This window comes from Pleurodeles waltl, chromosome 10 (genome assembly GCF_031143425.1).
Source record: "Pleurodeles waltl isolate 20211129_DDA chromosome 10, aPleWal1.hap1.20221129, whole genome shotgun sequence".
In the NCBI taxonomy this organism is placed as follows: Eukaryota; Metazoa; Chordata; class Amphibia; order Caudata; family Salamandridae; genus Pleurodeles; species Pleurodeles waltl.
In genome coordinates, this window is record NC_090449.1 from 397,290,542 (window position 1) to 397,308,749 (window position 18,208).

At 41.5% G+C, this 18,208-nt stretch overlaps 2 protein-coding genes across 3 annotated transcripts in view; one reads left to right on the forward strand and one right to left on the reverse strand.

Moving 5' to 3' along the window:
• LOC138261558 (uncharacterized) overlaps positions 1-12,448 on the reverse strand; it is a 257,041-nt gene extending 244,593 nt beyond the window's left edge. The window contains exons 1-2 of one of the 2 annotated variants that reach the window (XM_069210618.1): positions 12,312-12,448; positions 8,451-8,568 (exon numbers count right to left, since the gene is read on the reverse strand). The gene's annotated coding sequence lies outside the window, so the exon portion shown is untranslated. Of the gene's footprint in view, positions 1-8,450; positions 8,569-12,027; positions 12,287-12,311 lie in introns of those variants that run through there. The other variant, XM_069210619.1, reaches the window with a different exon arrangement.
• Positions 12,449-12,552: 104 nt separating this feature from the next.
• The window catches only part of RNPS1 (RNA binding protein with serine rich domain 1), an 86,121-nt gene continuing 80,465 nt past the window's right edge, over positions 12,553-18,208 (forward strand). Inside the window, exon 1 of the mRNA XM_069210620.1 lies at positions 12,553-13,097. Coding sequence (XP_069066721.1) covers positions 13,036-13,097 — 62 coding nt within the window. The 5' untranslated portion in view covers positions 12,553-13,035. The remainder of the gene's footprint in view (positions 13,098-18,208) is intronic.

Sequence of the window (18,208 nt, forward strand, 5' to 3'; positions counted from 1 at the left end):
AACCCCCCAGACCTAAACACGCCCTTAAATTTAGTATTTAAGGGCTACCCTGAACCCTAGAAAATTAGATTCCTGCAACTACAAGAAGAAGGACTGCCTAGCTGAAAACCCCTGCAGCGGAAGACCAGAAGACGACAACTGCCTTGGCTCCAGAAACTCACCGGCCTGTCTCCTGCCTTCCAAAGATCCTGCTCCAGCGACGCCTTCCAAAGGGACCAGCGACCTCGACATCCTCTGAGGACTGCCCCTGCTTCGAAAAGACAAGAAACTCCCGAGGACAGCGGACCTGCTCCAAGAAAAGCTGCAACTTTGTTTCCAGCAGCTTTAAAGAACCCTGCAAGCTCCCCGCAAGAAGCGTGAGACTTGCAACCCTGCACCCGGCGACCCCGACTCGGCTGGTGGCGATCCAACACCTCAGGAGGGACCCCAGGACTACTCTGATACTGTGAGTACCAAAACCTGTCCCCCCTGAGCCCCCACAGCGCCGCCTGCAGAGGGAATCCCGAGGCTTCCCCTGACCGCGACTCTTTGAACCTAAAGTCCCGACGCCTGGGAGAGACCCTGCACCCGCAGCCCCCAGGACCTGAAGGACCGGACTTTCACTGGAGAAGTGACCCCCAGGAGTCCCTCTCCCTTGCCCAAGTGGAGGTTTCCCCGAGGAATCCCCCCCTGGCCTGCCTGCAGCGCTGAAGAGATCCCGAGATCTCTCATAGACTAACATTGCGAACCCGACGCCTGTTCCTACACTGCACCCGGCCGCCCCCGCGCTGCTGAGGGTGAAATTTCTGTGTGGACTTGTGTCCCCCCCGGTGCCCTACAAAACCCCCCTGGTCTGCCCTCCGAAGACGCGGGTACTTACCTGCAAGCAGACCGGAACCGGGGCACCCCCTTCTCTCCATTCTAGCCTATGTGTTTTGGGCACCACTTTGAACTCTGCACCTGACCGGCCCTGAGCTGCTGGTGTGGTGACTTTGGGGTTGCTCTGAACCCCCAACGGTGGGCTACCTTGGACCAAGAACTAAGCCCTGTAAGTGTCTTACTTACCTGGTTAACCTAACAAATACTTACCTCCCCTAGGAACTGTGAAAATTGCACTAAGTGTCCACTTTTAAAACAGCTATTTGTGAATAACTTGAAAAGTATACATGCAATTTTGATGATTTGAAGTTCCTAAAGTACTTACCTGCAATACCTTTCGAATGAGATATTACATGTAGAATTTGAACCTGTGGTTCTTAAAATAAACTAAGAAAATATATTTTTCTATATAAAAACCTATTGGCTGGATTTGTCTCTGAGTGTGTGTACCTCATTTATTGTCTATGTGTATGTACAACAAATGCTTAACACTACTCCTTGGATAAGCCTACTGCTCGACCACACTACCACAAAATAGAGCATTAGTATTATCTATTTTTACCACTATTTTACCTCTAAGGGGAACCCTTGGACTCTGTGCATACTATTCCTTACTTTGAAATAGTGCATACAGAGCCAACTTCCTACAGAAATACAGTGGGATACCTAATTGAGTGTCAGAAAAACCCACACAGAACGTCAAGAGTGGCCCCTTCAGACATATTCTAAGACAAGATAAGCGCAGCGTCTCCAGAAGTCTAGGAAGCCTGGCTTTTCAAAATATTACGTTCAGAGTTTTATAAGACCATTACCAGTTTCAGTTTGTGAACTTACTGTTATTTGTATTGAAAGAAGGGATTCGTTTTAGATATTTTCCATAGGTCTTATCTGTGCTGTTGTATTCTTTTCCATTTTACATATTATTTCATGGTTCATTTTCAATTATCACAAGTTGTGTTTTTTGTAGTTAGGCTATATTTCTGTTTTACCTTTGAAATGCAAATTAATGTGGTTTTGTAAAATTGAAGAAGTGTGGTGTCATGGGCTGGAATTTTTGGGAGTAGAACCTTGAGGTCTGTGAGTTCTGTGGTTGGCAGCTGAAAAGCGAGAGCATCTCACTGGCTGTGGCCTTAAGGAAATAAAGTTCCTCAACAAAGCTTATCTGCATCCAGAGGCATTGTTTAGTCAGTATCATTATTGGCAAATCAAATTAAATCAGGGGCACAATTCTTTAAGTCATAGTAGTGTACACTCCTATATATGTCTTTGCAGTGGTGGCAGATTTACAGCTTTTGGGAATTCACAAAAATTGACAAAAGTATGCTTGGAAACATACCCCTAGAAAATATTTGTGAGTTCTATTTTTTTATGATATACCCACATATATCTGCTAATGCAAAAATATGCTGCATGTTTGTCAGTTCACGTTCCCTAACCCCCCCTACTTCCCCACCCTGGAAAAAGATTTACTTATGTCCTTGTCAGCAGTAAATGTCCAACCTTTTCCTCTGTAAGAACTTATAGAGGAGTTGTGAATAGTCTTAATTATGATAGTGTGTGGGCATGCACAGACTTGTAGTGAACTACCAGTTCCTGTCTAGTTCCAGAACCTGTATGTAGATTTGCAGAAAGGTGGCATACTCAGAACCTTGCTAGAATCCAAAACCCGATGTAATATGAACCCCTACAGAAACAGAAAGGCTATTATCAGAGCTCAAATATAATGAGAATGCTGCCATACTCCTTTGGACAACAGGATATTTTATAAAGGTCCACACTTCTGAAGGAGTTTACTGTTGTGGATATTCCTTACATACATGTACGGACACCATAATAGGTTTGTTTTTTTCACTATCTGTCTTGCGCCACTGCTAAGAAACAGTTACAAGGAGATCTTGCAGATTATACGTGTCTCATTGCTTTTATAAAAAAAAATTTAAAAAACTTAAATTTGCTCTTCATTGACGATTCCCATTAAAAGGAAGGGAGGAAGTGCCAGCGAGTCTGCAAAAAACAATACACAGAACTATCCCATTACCTTCTAGCTACAATAGTCTCACTACAAATATGTGCTGGCACTCACCAGCAGACTCCAGTACAATGCTTTCTAAACTATAATCACACCAGTGTCTTTAGGCTCCTTTCAGGCACTCCAACAGCTGAATTGGAGAAACCTAAGATGCTGTATTCGGCAATCCAACTATGTACCTAGGGATGGCCTCTATATATGCGAAAAATAAAACCAAGACCTAACCACCTAGGCCACCTTTTTGCAGAAAGGTGACTCTTTGTTCTGATAAACACAAAACTGTGCCCTCCCTAAACCTAAGCAGGAGCATAAAGTAAAGACAATATTTAGAACAATAGCTCTGTTGGCCTGCTGTAGTGGTGCTGCCAGAGAGGACTGGCACTTAGCTTCTTCTTTGCTGTGTTGGCCTGCTTCACCCCACCCATGTTACCAGAAGGGACTGCCCAACTGCCTTATGCCTGGTGTGTTGGACTGATGCCTCAGGGGCGAGGGAGGATTGACCCCACACCGGTTGCAAACACTGATTCCCCCAGGGCTGCCCAAAATACCACAACACACCATAGCACGTGTCAGGAGAATCACTGTTATCACCCAGCAACCACTGCATGAGGCCATCGGGTGCAACTTGCCCAAAATACCATGAAGCACCATAGCGCGAATCAAGAGCATCACCATACCACCTAGTGACCGCTGCCTCGGGCTCCCTGTAATAGAAGAGCCCTCACCCTTTCCTTCTCGTCAGAGGCTGAAGCATCACCGCAGTCTGAGCAGGCGTGGGGACAGATCCCTTACCTCGCACTCGCTCTCCCACCTGAGAAACATTCTTTTTCTCACTTTCTTTGGGATAAAGGAACTCTCGTCTGGGATTGAGGAGAGTAGCAGCAGTAATACACTTGAAGGAGTGGTTTTCGTTTAAGGAGCGAGCCTCCCAAGAGTGATCACAATGCGTTTATGATTGGACTGCCATAAACAATAAGAAGACCTAACATCAAATTCTAACCACAATTGTGTAATCAATTGACATATGCTGTTGAATATTAAGAATACAGCTCAATTAGTGAGTCCACAGAACAAGGTGAGCCAGAAAACCAACTACAAATGCAAAACTGCTGCATCCCCAAACTAGTAAATACAGGATATTTGAAGGGTGGACTTGCTGAGGAAATTAGTCAATTTGTTGCCCCTTGATTGAGTTAATCCACGAGTCTCTTAAGGACAAAAAAGTCTGTCTAAAGCAAAAGGGGGTACCCTACTTAAACTAAAACCACTCCTTCATGCGATACATAGGGACCTTTTTTTCTGATAACCAATACTAGACTGATTCTAAGGTAGCACTGCTTTAAGTTATGCTCAAACAACAATTAAAAGTATTTGTCTCAGAAATAATGGATGGTAGCATCAGCAATGAGGTATTCAAAGGAAAAAGCAAGTTGAGTCAACAAGAGAAGGTTGGATATTTTTGAAAACGGGACATTGACAGATTTCAAAAGAATTATACTTCAAATAGATTTTAAAAAGACAATTTCACAATGTAAATTAAAGAACAACAACTGATAAAGGCTTTCAGACAATAATTACACTGAAATTCAACTGGCTGTCAAAGAAGAAGCATTGGTTAATATGGATTACTCTGAAGATATTAAGAAAGCAGACGAACAGGATACGAATACTTAAAGGATGATTATTTGCACAATTATGTAAATTTCATACAATTTGTTCTAATAACAGCAGCAGATGATGTTTAGATACCAGCATGTATTAATAATTAACTGTATTATGTTGTATAATGCTACTTTTCAGGTAAGTGGGGCCTGAGTTGCGTACTGCCTTGAATGTGTGTGTGAGGAGTTTGAATAGAGTGCATTTTTGTATTGGGAACCAGTGGGGTTCCCTGAGGTGTAGTGTGATGGTATTTTTTTGTGGGAGGTTGAGAATGATTCTAGCTGCTGAGTTCTGGTTAGTCTGTAGTCTTCTAGTGAGTTGCTTGGTGATACCGGCATAGTGTGTGCTCCCATAGTGCAACTTGCTGGTGACTAGGGCATAAGAGGCAGTTTTTCTAGTGTTGGCTATGAGCCATTTCTTCATCTTCAGGGTGTGGAAGCAAGACGCAGTGACGGCATTGACTTGTCATGTTCAGTTTGTTGATGATGAATATTATGAGTAACCTGGCAGGATTTTGGGTGTGGGTCTGAGTTCAGCCAGCCACCAGCTGGAGTCCCATGGTGAGGTGTTCTTGCCGAAGAGCATTACATCTGTCTTGTTGGTGCTGACTGTGAAACAGTTAGTTTTGATGGAGTTAGCGACTTTAGCATGCAGACGGGTAACTTGTGTTTTGTGTTGGGGTGCTGTGTGAGAGGAAGAGTATGAGTTGTTTGCCATTGGTGTAGAAGAGGATGTTGATATTGTGGGCGCGGTTGACTCGGGCCAGAGGGATCATGTATACATTGAAGAGGGTGGGACTGAGCAATGAACCTTGAGGCACTCTGCAGATGAGTTTGCGGGCTTTGGAGGAGTAAGGTGCCAGGCTGACAGCTTGTGTTCTATCCGTTAAGCAGCTGATGCAGCAAAGAACAGGTCCTTGGATGCTGATCTCGTACCGGTGCCAGATGGGATGCGAGTCTGTGTCAAATGCTGCAGTGAGGTCCGAGAGGCTGAGGACTGCCGTGTCTCCTCTGTCAAGGATCATGCAGATGTCATTTGTGGCAGTGATGAAAGTTGTTTCTGTATACTAGTTAGGCCTGAATCTGGATTATGTGGCGTTGAGGAGCTGGAGGCTGCTGAAGTGGATGCCTGCTCTAAGACTAAGCAACAATTGACACAAAACAGCCGAGGGAGACGTCTTCTTTCACCCACATTCCAGGAAAGCATTCAGGATTAAAGTTCACTATAATTGTGACGGCATTTGTGTGATTTATACAGTTAAATGTCCATGTTGATTAGAGCATGTAGGACAAAGTACTAGAAAAGATAAACCTTGCTATCAAGAACATATATCCAGTATTACAAATGGCAACATGAACGCACCTCCAAATAAACATTTTTGGAACATGAACATTCTTTAATACAGTTATGCTTTCACATTTTAGATGAGGGAAAAAAATGTCTAGAAATGAAGGAGATTGCAACAACAGTTTATCACAGAAAGATCTAATGGACCCAAAAAAAATTGAACAAGTTGGTACCACACAGATAAAATGAAGAGAACGTTTTAATATGTATTTTTCAGAAGGAGGGTAATAAAAAAAGGGGTCCACAAGAGATAGAAGTTCAGAGTTATAGTGGCTGTCGGCACTGTTGACAAACAGACAGAAGGTGGTCAATTAACCTATTCAAATTCTGGACAGATCATGGAAACAAAAGAGTGAGTTAAGTATAGATTTCAGAACACGTGGAGCTAATGACCTCCAATTACACGAGGAGCAAAAACCAGGGATGACCAGTCTTACAATAAGAACTTTTAATCATTGGTTTAACTGAAGCAAGTTAGCTCATAGTCGAAGGGAAATGAGTTGTATACTATTCAACTCTGTTTAATTGAACACGGAGTAAGTAGCTATTGAAAGACAGATACTCCTGTAGCAGTATACTTTCTTGTAACGTCAGAGGCAAGAGGATGTAAATCCTTTGGTTGAATTACAGACTGAATGACTGAAAAACCTGATCTCAAATCACGTCTTCCACACTAGCCAAATTGTGTGATGAAGGTTAAACAACTTTATCACATGAAGCCTAATTGTTGTGAACAAGAACATTTTGGAGCATCAGCATATAAATAGACCATATGTCATCCCTGTGCAGAAAGGCATAATTTAAGTATAGTTTGATAGAAAGTAATATTGCTCCCTATGTAATATGTTTGGCCAATTATACTGTGCACACTAAAAATGTAACAGTCTCTTGACTTACTCATGGCACACTTCTCCAGAAATTCTTTCTAAGTACATAATTAGAAAATACAAATGTTAATAAATGCTACTTAATATAGCAATCTATTTCAGTGTGTTAAATGGAAGCACAAATGTGGTTTTGTCTTACTTTAAGCAATCTTCATTATATTCTACATGCTGTATGTTTGTGATTGGCATAATAGGCATAGCTGCCATTTTTTTCTGGTCCATGCATGACTACTCAGGCCAGTCACCGATTTTTTCTTAGAATTCTGGAACTCTTAGTTCTGGTTTTATACTGGGTTAAATAAGACAAGTCCCAGAATTCTAAGAACACAAACATTGGCACAGCTAATGGGTCTAACTTATGAAAGAAAGTATATTTTATGTCATTGATGTACGGAGCCATGCAATAGGTCACTAAATGTGCACTGATCTTTGTACTCATGCATCCATTCATCATTCGATCCGCTGTCTCATTCTTGCATTCACCCTCTGACACAACTGCAATAAAACACACACAAACTCAACAACATAAGCAAGATAAATGAAAAGAATACAGGCAGAAAAAGAAAATGTGCTGCTGTCTGAACACGGCAGGCATATGCTTGCAATAACTAAACTAAACATAGCAGGGTTTGTCCGACCTGTAGTGGTATTCTACATAGTGTATTGTTGTTTTAAAATTCTAGCATGGGTGTTATGTTTAGAACTAATGTGTTGGCCATCCTGGAATTGAAATGATACGCTATAGACTAAAACATTCCATATGGTTGCTGGTTTAGTGGAAGTGTCACGTGGGATGTGGCGCACTGCAGATTAAATGAGCAGCAAGCAAGTGGCTGTTACCACTGCCAGGAGAGTGGTACTGTCCTCTAAAGAAAACCTGAAATAAAAGGGAAGAAGCCTAGAAATGAAAGCAGATCTATATAAAGGAGAGAACTTGAAAACGAAAGGACTGACTATCCAGCCCTGACACTGAAGCGCTCTCATTTTCAGGTGAATGTGCCCTTGTGATCAGAAAATACTGTCATTCACAGGCCAAGAATGCCAATGGCCAATGTGGACTGAATTGTTACCCCATGCAGTAAGCGGTCATTGGTAGAGGTAGAATGTAAGTGGCACTCAGACAGAACAATGGCAAAAGAGTGCTGACCCAAAGGCCCTCTATGTATCTATATTCATATGGATGGATGTATTATTTAATGATTTTTTAAATACAATAGCCTGTCACATTTGTTTCAGTGCAAATCTTCTACCCCTGGGGTTGGTCTAACAGGGTAAGCAACACCAAAATTAATCCCTACAATGGTAATCTGCTAGATTGAATGTAACAAAATAGCTAACTGCAGGGAGAGCATGTAGTGCAGCGGTCAGAGTGACCGCCTTGGGAGCTGGAGCTACAGATTCGAGCCTCGCCGTCTGCGCAATGTCCTGTGATTCAGGACAAATCACTTAATTCCCCTGTGCCCACTGACAGCACCTTGAGACCCTCACGGGTAATAAGACACGTTATATAAATCTATATTTAACTTTTTTTTTTACTTCAACAACATGCAAAAATTATTAATCCTTCAAGACCATATCTGCAACACAATAAATAAACAAATCAGGGCTACTGTCTTTGTTGTAACTTTTCATAATGAACAGATTAGATTTATGGCACGTGAACTCACTTTTCCAAGAGAACCAATCGGGCCTATAGCTGTTATAATTGGCTTGTCTCCGTAACCAACTCACGCTAACTGTATTGAGCTTCAGCCTTCACACAAGGTCACCATCAGGCATACAGTCCTAAAATGAGAAAAAGCATACAAAATTACAGTTGGTAAAGCAACATACTACTAAAGAGGGTCTACCTAGGATTCTCACAAAGCAAAACATTTATACCCACAGTTTGCCAGGGGGGCTACTCAACACCAAAACCCTTGCCTACTTACGGTAATCTTTGAGATTTAATGTAACTAAATGCCTGTCTGTTCAGTTTAATAGATAGTAATAATGTCCACATTTAAATGCCTATTGACTTTAACATGTTCTTCTTACAATCAATGTGTGAGGCATACTGACTTTGTTGTAACTTTCCATGATAAACTACCAAGGTTATAACCTTTATCATTGGCTTGTGACCATAACCAACTCAGACTTACTATGTTGGGCATAAGCTTTCCCACAAATCAACTATCAGGTATACCGTACAAAAATTACAAACATGTACAAAACTACAGTCAAAACAATATAAAATCCCTCCTAATAGAGCATAATAAGAGTTATCATGGTGCACGTCTATCCCCATGGTTTGATCAGCTGGGTCACCAACAACAAAAGCCTTGCCTACTGTGGTAATTTGTGAGATTATGTGTAACAAAGTATATGCCTACAGGTTTTTGCTGGGTGTAATAATAATCCACCCTTGAAAGCCTACTGCCTTTAACATATGTTTTTCGCAATAAGTAACTCAAGCCTACTCGCTTCTCACAATTTTTCATTATAAACCGATCATGCACAAAGAACCAGACATAACTGTTCCCACTGACCATGAGGCCTATAGCATTAACCATTGTTCTGACAATATAACCAACACAGGACTACTGAAGTGTGCATAAGCTGGCAAACATCCTGCATTCAGCTATGTACAGAATTACAATTAGCAAAACAATATATAAGAGAACCTGGAAAATTTCTGACTCATAGCATTATTGGATGCTGAAGAGTAACTTTTTCAGCTAAGTAAATACTAAACCTTTTAACTCGCTCAGTAATAGATAAGAATCTCTTACCAGTGTACCAAGCAGGCTTACACCCGGGATGCTCAACAATTGAAACATCATAGGTCTAGCTATACTAGCTCAGACGATGCAGAAGAACACTTGGTATTTACCCTGCCATTTTACATCTCATTATGGCTCTTCACAAGGACACCTAGCTTAAGATCATCTGTTTGACAACAATGGGATTCCTACAAGGTGTTTGTCGAAAATGGGCTGCAACAAGCGTATCTATAGGCAGCCCTTTTCTTTTCCCTCTATATTTCTTATATACTGACACACCAATAACAAAAATGTCTTTCCACCCAAGCTAGGGCCTTATTTAATAAGTCATCTTGCCTATGCCGACAACTTAGCAATCCGTTCACAAACATCCACTTGCCTACAAAAATAACCAACGGCTTTAAATGATTTTAACGTCAAGAATAGATTGACAGTCAATATTTCGAAAACTAAAATGCTCATCTTTGGGGGGCCCAAAAGGACCCCGCAAATGGAAACTGGGACAACATAAAACAGTAAAATCTTATGAATATTATGGTCACACATTGGACTACAAATTATTAGGGATACCCCTACTTGACAAAGTTAAAAACCAAGGCTAACATCAAATTAAAATCAATTTTTAAAAAAAATCACCCATACGGCAAAACAGCGAGTGGCCTTGCAGTACTTGCTCTGAACACCAAACTTGTGCCAGTCCTAGCTTATGCCTCAACTGTTCCAAAATAAAAATGGCTCCAAGAACTTGAGATCACCCATGTGCAGTCCAAGAAGGTTACTTAGTCTCCATTCATCGACAACTCATTCTATTATTTGTTTACAACCTAATGTTATTCCCCTTAATTACTTTTACACATGCTATATGATCAATTATTTCATCTACTACGCAAAGATTAAAAATCTACCATGAAATGCATTATTTATTAAAAAATACCCCTACAGCCCCACTCTTCAAATAACATAGTGCCTGCAACAGATGCAATTCAACAAACACAACTTACTGAAAATACATGTATATATATATATATATATATATATATATATATATATATATATATAATAAAATTTATCCAAATTGACTAGAGGAGTTCAGGAACTGCTTATAAATCAGGTTCTGTGGTAATCAATCAAATTAAAGAGCCTAATAGATTCAAACAACCAAAATCATGCATTGTATCTTCAAGGTTCTTATTTCCACATCATACCACCGTACCTCAACTTAACTTTAAAAGCTGGGGAAAAAGAAATATCTTTGTTTCAGGCTATTATACATCCCCGTAAGACAATTTGAAAGTACATAGATCAAACATTAATCACTCCTCAAGTCCTGTAAACTATGCAATTATTGTCAAGAAACTTTAGAACAGTGGTTCCCAACCTGTGGGCCGGGGACCCCTGGGGGTCCGCGGCTGCTTAAAACATTTAATGATATTAGGTCCCAGCTATCAGTAATGACTCCTCGGGGGTCCCCGTGTTCCAATAATGATTCAGTGGGGGTCCCCGGGCTCCAGTATTGATAAAATGGGGGTCCACAGAAGTCAAAATGTTGGGAACCACTGCTTTAGAACACAGTCTGCACCTCTCCATAATTTCAAGACCATTGGAAAAGTATTTACATGTCGCGTAGAGGTGTCTCTGTGTAACAAGCTATTTTTCTGGGTAAATTAGTATATCAGTGGGCATCCTAATTTTGAGCACGTGTTGCAGGCCTTTGTCATCATCGAATATCACAAAACCTGAACAAGACACGATGGATACCCCATAAAATAAAACATGGTTCTACATCCTCACATAGTAATGTTCTATATCCACAATTTGCCACTTGGGATAACCAACATCTAAACCCTTGCATACTACAGTAATCTGTTAAGTGTGCATGTGACAAAATCCTTCTCTGCAGGCTTTCATACAGAGCAATAACAATCCATTCTTTAATGTGTTGATGTTTACATATGCTTTAAGAGCAAATGTCAGGTTGCCTTATTTGTAACATTACATGATAAGCAGGGCCTCAAGGAAGATCACTGACTTGCCACCATAACCAACGGGATCATGCTGTACTGAGTATGTATGTCAGAAGCCTAAAAGTGCAAAACAAGCATACTTTTCAGTGGAACAGCAGAACTTTGGACCAACTACATTGTGTACTCAGATGAACCAATATGTGGATGAAGGTAGCTCCCCTCTTTCGGTAGTACTCTGAAAACTCTTTTTGTTGATCACACAAGGAAACAACCGCAGTGCTGACAGGCCAGACTTACAAATAACACTGGCCTAACTATTCACAAATGAATCTCGAAACTTGACAACTATATTTTTTGCAGTTCTATATATATAGCAAACTCGTAACAATAGCACGAAAGTGCTCTACAGCAAGCACCAGTTACATTACACAAGCTGAGATCCATAACGCATTAAACACAGGGAAAATAAGCGTGTGGCCGTACAGCAGTTTTTGTTGAAGCAACGCACAGACTCGAACCTGGTTCCCCGGTTCCAAAGTCAGCAGCTCTGGCTGTAAGGCTGCATCGCTCCATAATGCATAAGTTGATTAATGCAGAGTTTGGGTTTGGGATATTAGGAACAACCCAGGTCCCCATCTTGAATCTGGCTCTCTTACGGAATGTGGCAGCTTGGCCACTTCTAGGAACAGGACGCAGGCGGTATGTCAACAAGTTAACCACCAGACACATCAGAACTATGGGAAGCAACAGTACTCTACCCTCTAATATATCACGAATGGGCGGGGCCGGCGCACGTACGTACGTGAAGAACAGGAAGCGACCACTGGTAAACAGCTGCTGGGCGACACCACGGTGAGGGGAAAAGGGGGTGGCTAGTGCGGGAAGCTCCTCCTGAATGGCCTACGATGCTCTCTTCGTGTAGACTGTAACTTGTGCCAGCCAAGAACCTATACAGATTATTATCCGCTGCCCAGGGAACTCTTTGTTCGGACGTGACAGTACCAGGAGCACAGAGACTGACGTGGAGGGCGGAGCTAGAGTGTAAAGGGATAACAAGGGAAAGAGGACATAACATGGCACCTACACAGAAAGAGGACGAAAGGCAAACAAAATTATGCTGGCAGTACATAGCTTTAATGCTAATAAAGATACACGTGGTGCCGTCTTATTGTCATTTGACGAGCTGATAGAACCAAGTTCCAAAACAGCTAATGCATCAACTTTTTGACTCAGTGTCAGAATCACTGAGATCGGCGCATTAACGCCAATCTGCTGGAAACTGGCATTCAAGGGACTTATTTTGCTATCTTCAACGGTAACTATTTTCAACTTGACAAGGAGCGGTATACTGAATCACCCAATTCACAGTTACAAGATGGCTTCCAGACGTGGCTCATTTTCTCAGTGTACTTCTTGATTGGACGGCCTTGAAGCCTCGTCGTCGTTTCTTTATATTTTCTGGTGACGTAACATGTGTACATACGTCATCTCTTGGCGCTGGTTACTCGTGTCACACAGAACGAGTCATGGAGCGCGCCGGAGCAGCAGAGTCAGGACGGCAGAGAGGTTCGGGCCGCGGGAGGAAGATGTAAGTGTCGGAATCGGCAAGAGCGTTTTAATCCGTTGCCATCCGCTAGAGCAGAAGCTCTGATCTAAAATAGGGATGTTGCGGATAATTCACTGGGGTCCCCTCTATTCTTTCCTAGAATGCATACAGGGAGTTCCAGGATTACTTTCATTCGGTCTACTGTAATTAAAGGCTGAGTATTTCGGGTCTTCATTGGTGGAGTGAATGGAAAGGATTCGCCTTTCGAACTGTGCAGCATCCACTACTATTTTGTCACTGCAGTGCAGGGAAGCTGTTCCGAGGGCTGTAGATTTTGTGAATACATTGCCCCTCGGATTTACAATCCTTCCTACGCGCGTTGCTCTATGAGTCTCATTGGCTACCGTTGATCTTTAGTGCCCTTTGGATGCACAGAATTGCCTATACCTGGTCGAGATGTTTTCAAACTGCAGTACTGCCCCACCGGCGGGGCTTTCAGTTATAAGAAACGTCAGTCTGTGACGAAGAGAAACGTTTATTAGATCTTTGGGAAGCATAAAAAACATAGTTAAAACGGTGCCTTATTTTTAGTGAACGAAAGTGGGGCACCCTATAATGGACCATCAGTAACAGTTCTTGTCACTCATGTTCTGTCTGGGTTTAGGTTTTAAAGTTGGGGCAGGGGTGGTGGGCATTGGAGCCTGCCAAGAACAATCCGTCTCAACACTGTTTTTTAAAGGATCACGCTATGGATTTTTAGTTTTTTAGGAAGTCTAGGCTGACCCTTGTATGTTAGCCATCGTACTTTTGATCAGATTTCTGAACACAACTCGTGTTAAAATTTTTAATTTTATTCTGAGTTGCCAGTTGTATAGAATAATTATGAGCAGCATTCTCATTCCTTCCCCTCTCCGTGATTTTTAGATCAAATCTCTCTGGGCTAACAGCATGAGACCATGCTGAAAGATTCCCTGGGAAACATGCCATCCATTGTTTACCATTGACATGGTGGTTCCTAACTCTCATTGCTTGCTTTCTATGTGTCTGCTTTATTTCGTTCGTTCGTTCGTTACTTTATTTCGGCAAATATTGCCATAAAAGTCAGGACAGGAAATAAATACGACATACATAAATACATTATACAATAAAATATAAGATACAATGCATACAGTTGGCAAGAAGTATATGGATGTCCCCATGATTAAGCAGTATCATTAAGTGTATAAAAATATAAGTAACAATTTATAAAATAATTAAAAGCCAGAACTAGGAGGAAAGGAAAAAAAAAATTAAAAAAATTTAATTAACTTGTCGATAAAACAGTGCATCATATACCTTTGCAAGGAGGGGGATGAGCGGGCCACCTGACAAAGCGTTACAATTTGTGACCAAGTCGATTCCTGATAAGGTACACATTATATAGGAATCTGCTTGTGCCAAACACCACTAGTTGTGAAGTATTGGACTGAAATATGCGCACTGCTTCTTTATAGGATCTGACCCCCACATATTTACAAACGGGTTTGATCCACCGATCCCTTGGTTTCTTGTATACTGGGCAAAAGAAGAGTAAATGAACAACGTCTTCTTTAGCCCCTAAGGTACAGAGAGTGCAGAGTTCACAACCTTTTACCCCTCCCCAATTGCATGTGTAAGCATTGATCTGTAAGACCCCGTACCTAAACTGTAAATAAAGTGTTTTTGCCAGAGGAGGGCCAACCTCATCCAAAAATTGTTCGAATTTAGGTGTATCTTTTATGTTTAAAAAATTCAAAGTCAGAGTACCAATCGATGAACTATGCAATAGCTCTCTGTTGACATAAGACCAAAAAGTGTCCTTTACATTTTTCCTGGTACATGTTGTCATATTCTGTGGAGCTTCCCATAGGTGTGATAAACCTAATCTCTCGTACCACTTAGATACATATTTTAACCAAGGGGTATTCATATGTCCATCTATCTGAGTTAGTTCAGTCAGTCCGTTCTTGTAATCACTCAACTCCGGGGTTACCCATAGCCTGACCCAATACAGCAATGGTCTTAATAATGCTTGATAGTCTGCTCTTTTAAGATTAATATCAAGGAAAACAGGGACTAGGGGGGTTCTTGTCGGTATTTTAAGTAGCCTTCGTACAAAATGGTTTTCCGTTTTTCCAAAGTTGTTATTGCAATGGAAGCCCCAGAGTTCAGCACCATAAAGGGCGGTCGATTGGGCCTTTGCTTTATATACTTCCAGTGCTGGTGAGATTGCTTTAGAGTAACTGGCTCCGTGTATTTTTAAAATAGGCATTGAGTTTTGTTTAAGGGCTAGGATGCTTTTATCCATCTGCCCTTTCCAGGACAGGTTACTATCCAGCATCATCCCCAGATAATTGAAACTCCCTACCTGTTCCAGTTTTTGGTTATCCAAGGACAGATTATTCCTGAAGGATTTCTTGGAGTTTATTGACATATACTTTGTTTTGGTAGGATTTATTTCTAGCCCCTTCCCCACGCAATACTTCTGGAAAGAATCCACCAAATTCTGTAAACCTCTCGGAGTTTGAGAAATGAGGATGGTGTCATCGGCAAATAGTAATGCCGTAACCGGCTCGCCACCTAGCTTCGGTGAGTCATGTACACAATCCCTTAAATAGATTGGAATATCATTAACATATAGTGAGAAGAGTGTAGGAGCTAACACGCAGCCTTGGCGCACACCACGGTCTACAGGTATGGCCCTTGAGGTCTCACCTTCTTTACCCCACCTAATTTTTGCATAGTTCCCTGTGTGAAGCTTGATAAGTTCTTTAAGTAGTTCCCCAGGGACCGCCATGTTTCTTAATGTAGACCACAACAAATTGCGAGGAACAAGGTCAAAGGCGGCCCTTAGATCCATGAATGCCACATAGAGGCTACCCTTCCTTATGTTTATATACTTCCAACAGATGCACATGAACCTAAACACCTGGTCAACCGTACTTACTTTTATTCTAAAGCCAGCCTGATATTTGGTTAATATTTTAGTCTCTTCAATCCAATCTAAAAGCCTGTTTAAAATATGTCTGGCATATATCTTTTGAAATGAGTCTATCAAACTTATTGGGCGGTAATTACTTGGATCGTAGCGATCACCTTTTTTAAAAATTGTCATAATTTCTGCCCCTTTCCAGGAATCGGGGATTGGTGTGCCTGCCACAATGGAATTACTCAAGTAATTTATGTAAGGCCCCCACACATCCACATCATATTTTAGAAGATCTCCGGGGATTTTATCAGGGCCTGGGGCTTTGCCCAATTTCACAGCTAATAAAACCTTATTAGTTTCTTCTAAACTAAAGGTTAATGGAGCAACACTTATCTCTGAATTTGTCTCATGGTCCTCGAAGGGCAAATTCTCCTGTTTGTTAGCATAGAGCTTAGTGAAGTGGTCGCACCAAGTATTTTCATCTAGGAAAATATCCTTTGTTGATCTGCCCTGCTTATTTCCATTAGCGATTAAATTCCAGAACATACTCTGATCCCGTAGCTTAGCTGCATTCAAGAGATCCTCCCAGAAATTTTCATCCCATGTTTTTTTAGCTTGGGCCAACATTTTTTTGTGGGCTAGTCTATTGTTTTTTATATCCAAGCTGTTCCCGGATTTTACTGCCTGGATTAGTCTTGATTTTGCTATACGACAGTCTTTATTATACCATGGGTTCGCTGCCTCAAGATCATTCCGTTTCCTATTACCATCTTTTTTATAGATTTTGCTCAATAGTGGGGTTAATGCGTCTACCAGCTTAAGATGTATGTCAAGCACACCTTGTGTTCCCACTAATGCTGTCTGAAGGCCTCCTACCGTGTCAGTAAATACATTGTATATATTTATCAGCGTTATTTCAGTTCCCAAGATATAGGGCCATCTTAGGGCATGCCTGTTATTAGTTACCTCTAGTTCCGCGACCGTGGTATTTAATAGGGTCTCTTTTTTGGATTTAAAAATGAATGATTGAGAATCCAGCCATAGTAGGAGGGGAAAATGATCACTCTCCGTCCTAAGGTCTATCTTGAAGTCGGTTATTTGGTCCCATATATTCCGGGTAGCCATTACAAAATCTATATGGGATCTGGAATTTCTCTTAAAATAGGTTGGGGCTGCTGGTCTGTCTGAGCGAAATCGACCATTACAGGCCCTTAGGTCATGCGCCACAGTCAACTGTAAAATCTGTAAGGCGGCTTTTGTGCCTTTAGCTGCACTTACAGATTTTAAGGGCAGGATGTCATTAGCAGCATCTTGATCGTCAAATAATTTTTCCAACCCCGGGATAGGCTCATATTTACAGTTAAAATCTCCACCAACTAACACCTTTGCATTATCTCCTAATGAGTCTAGAACGGAGTCCAAGAGTTCTACTACCTCTGATTCCTTGTTAGAAGGGAACGGTCTGTTATATATATTTATTAGATGTATAGTTTCTTTCCCTCTTGTTTTGATTTTAAGGCCTAGTAGGTCCGGGGAGGGGATGGGTAGCGGGGTGACATCTATTTCTAGGGTCACTTTAACCCAGATGACCAGTCCTCCTGAGGCTCTCCCTCTAGTTGATGGAATAGCATGGGAACAATAGGTTTTATACCCCAGCCTATGGGGGGTTTCTACCATCCAAGTTTCTTGTAGGAGTATGATGTCGCAGTTCTCAATATAGGAGCACCATACCACATCCTCAAGGTTCCTTGCTAAGCCAGCTATGTTCCATGATATCAATCTAATACTTGATTTTCCTTTTACACAGGGAGGATCTAATACTGTAAGTAGGTTGTCTTTTTCTGTAACGTCCTCCAGCTCAACTAAGGGGTTTGGCTCTTTATCTTGGTTGTAGTTTTTACTAGTGTCTTTACTAGTGTCTTTACCCTCCATGGTCACTGAGAGGCACTTATCCGGTACACCCGAACTAGTTGTCTTACTTAAAATAGAATAAGGGGATTTAACGTTGTCTACCAATTTAACTGTCCTTGTATTTCTGGGACTCGAGGGTACTATAAGTTCCGGTTCAAGATCTTCTATACTCTGTTTTTGTTCCCACGTCTGGGTATATACTAACGTTTCTGTGATGGGATCCCCTGCTCGTGGGAGTCAATCGTTTTCGTCCAAAGTGCTCAGTACCGAAAAGGTATTTCCAGTTGGGGTATAA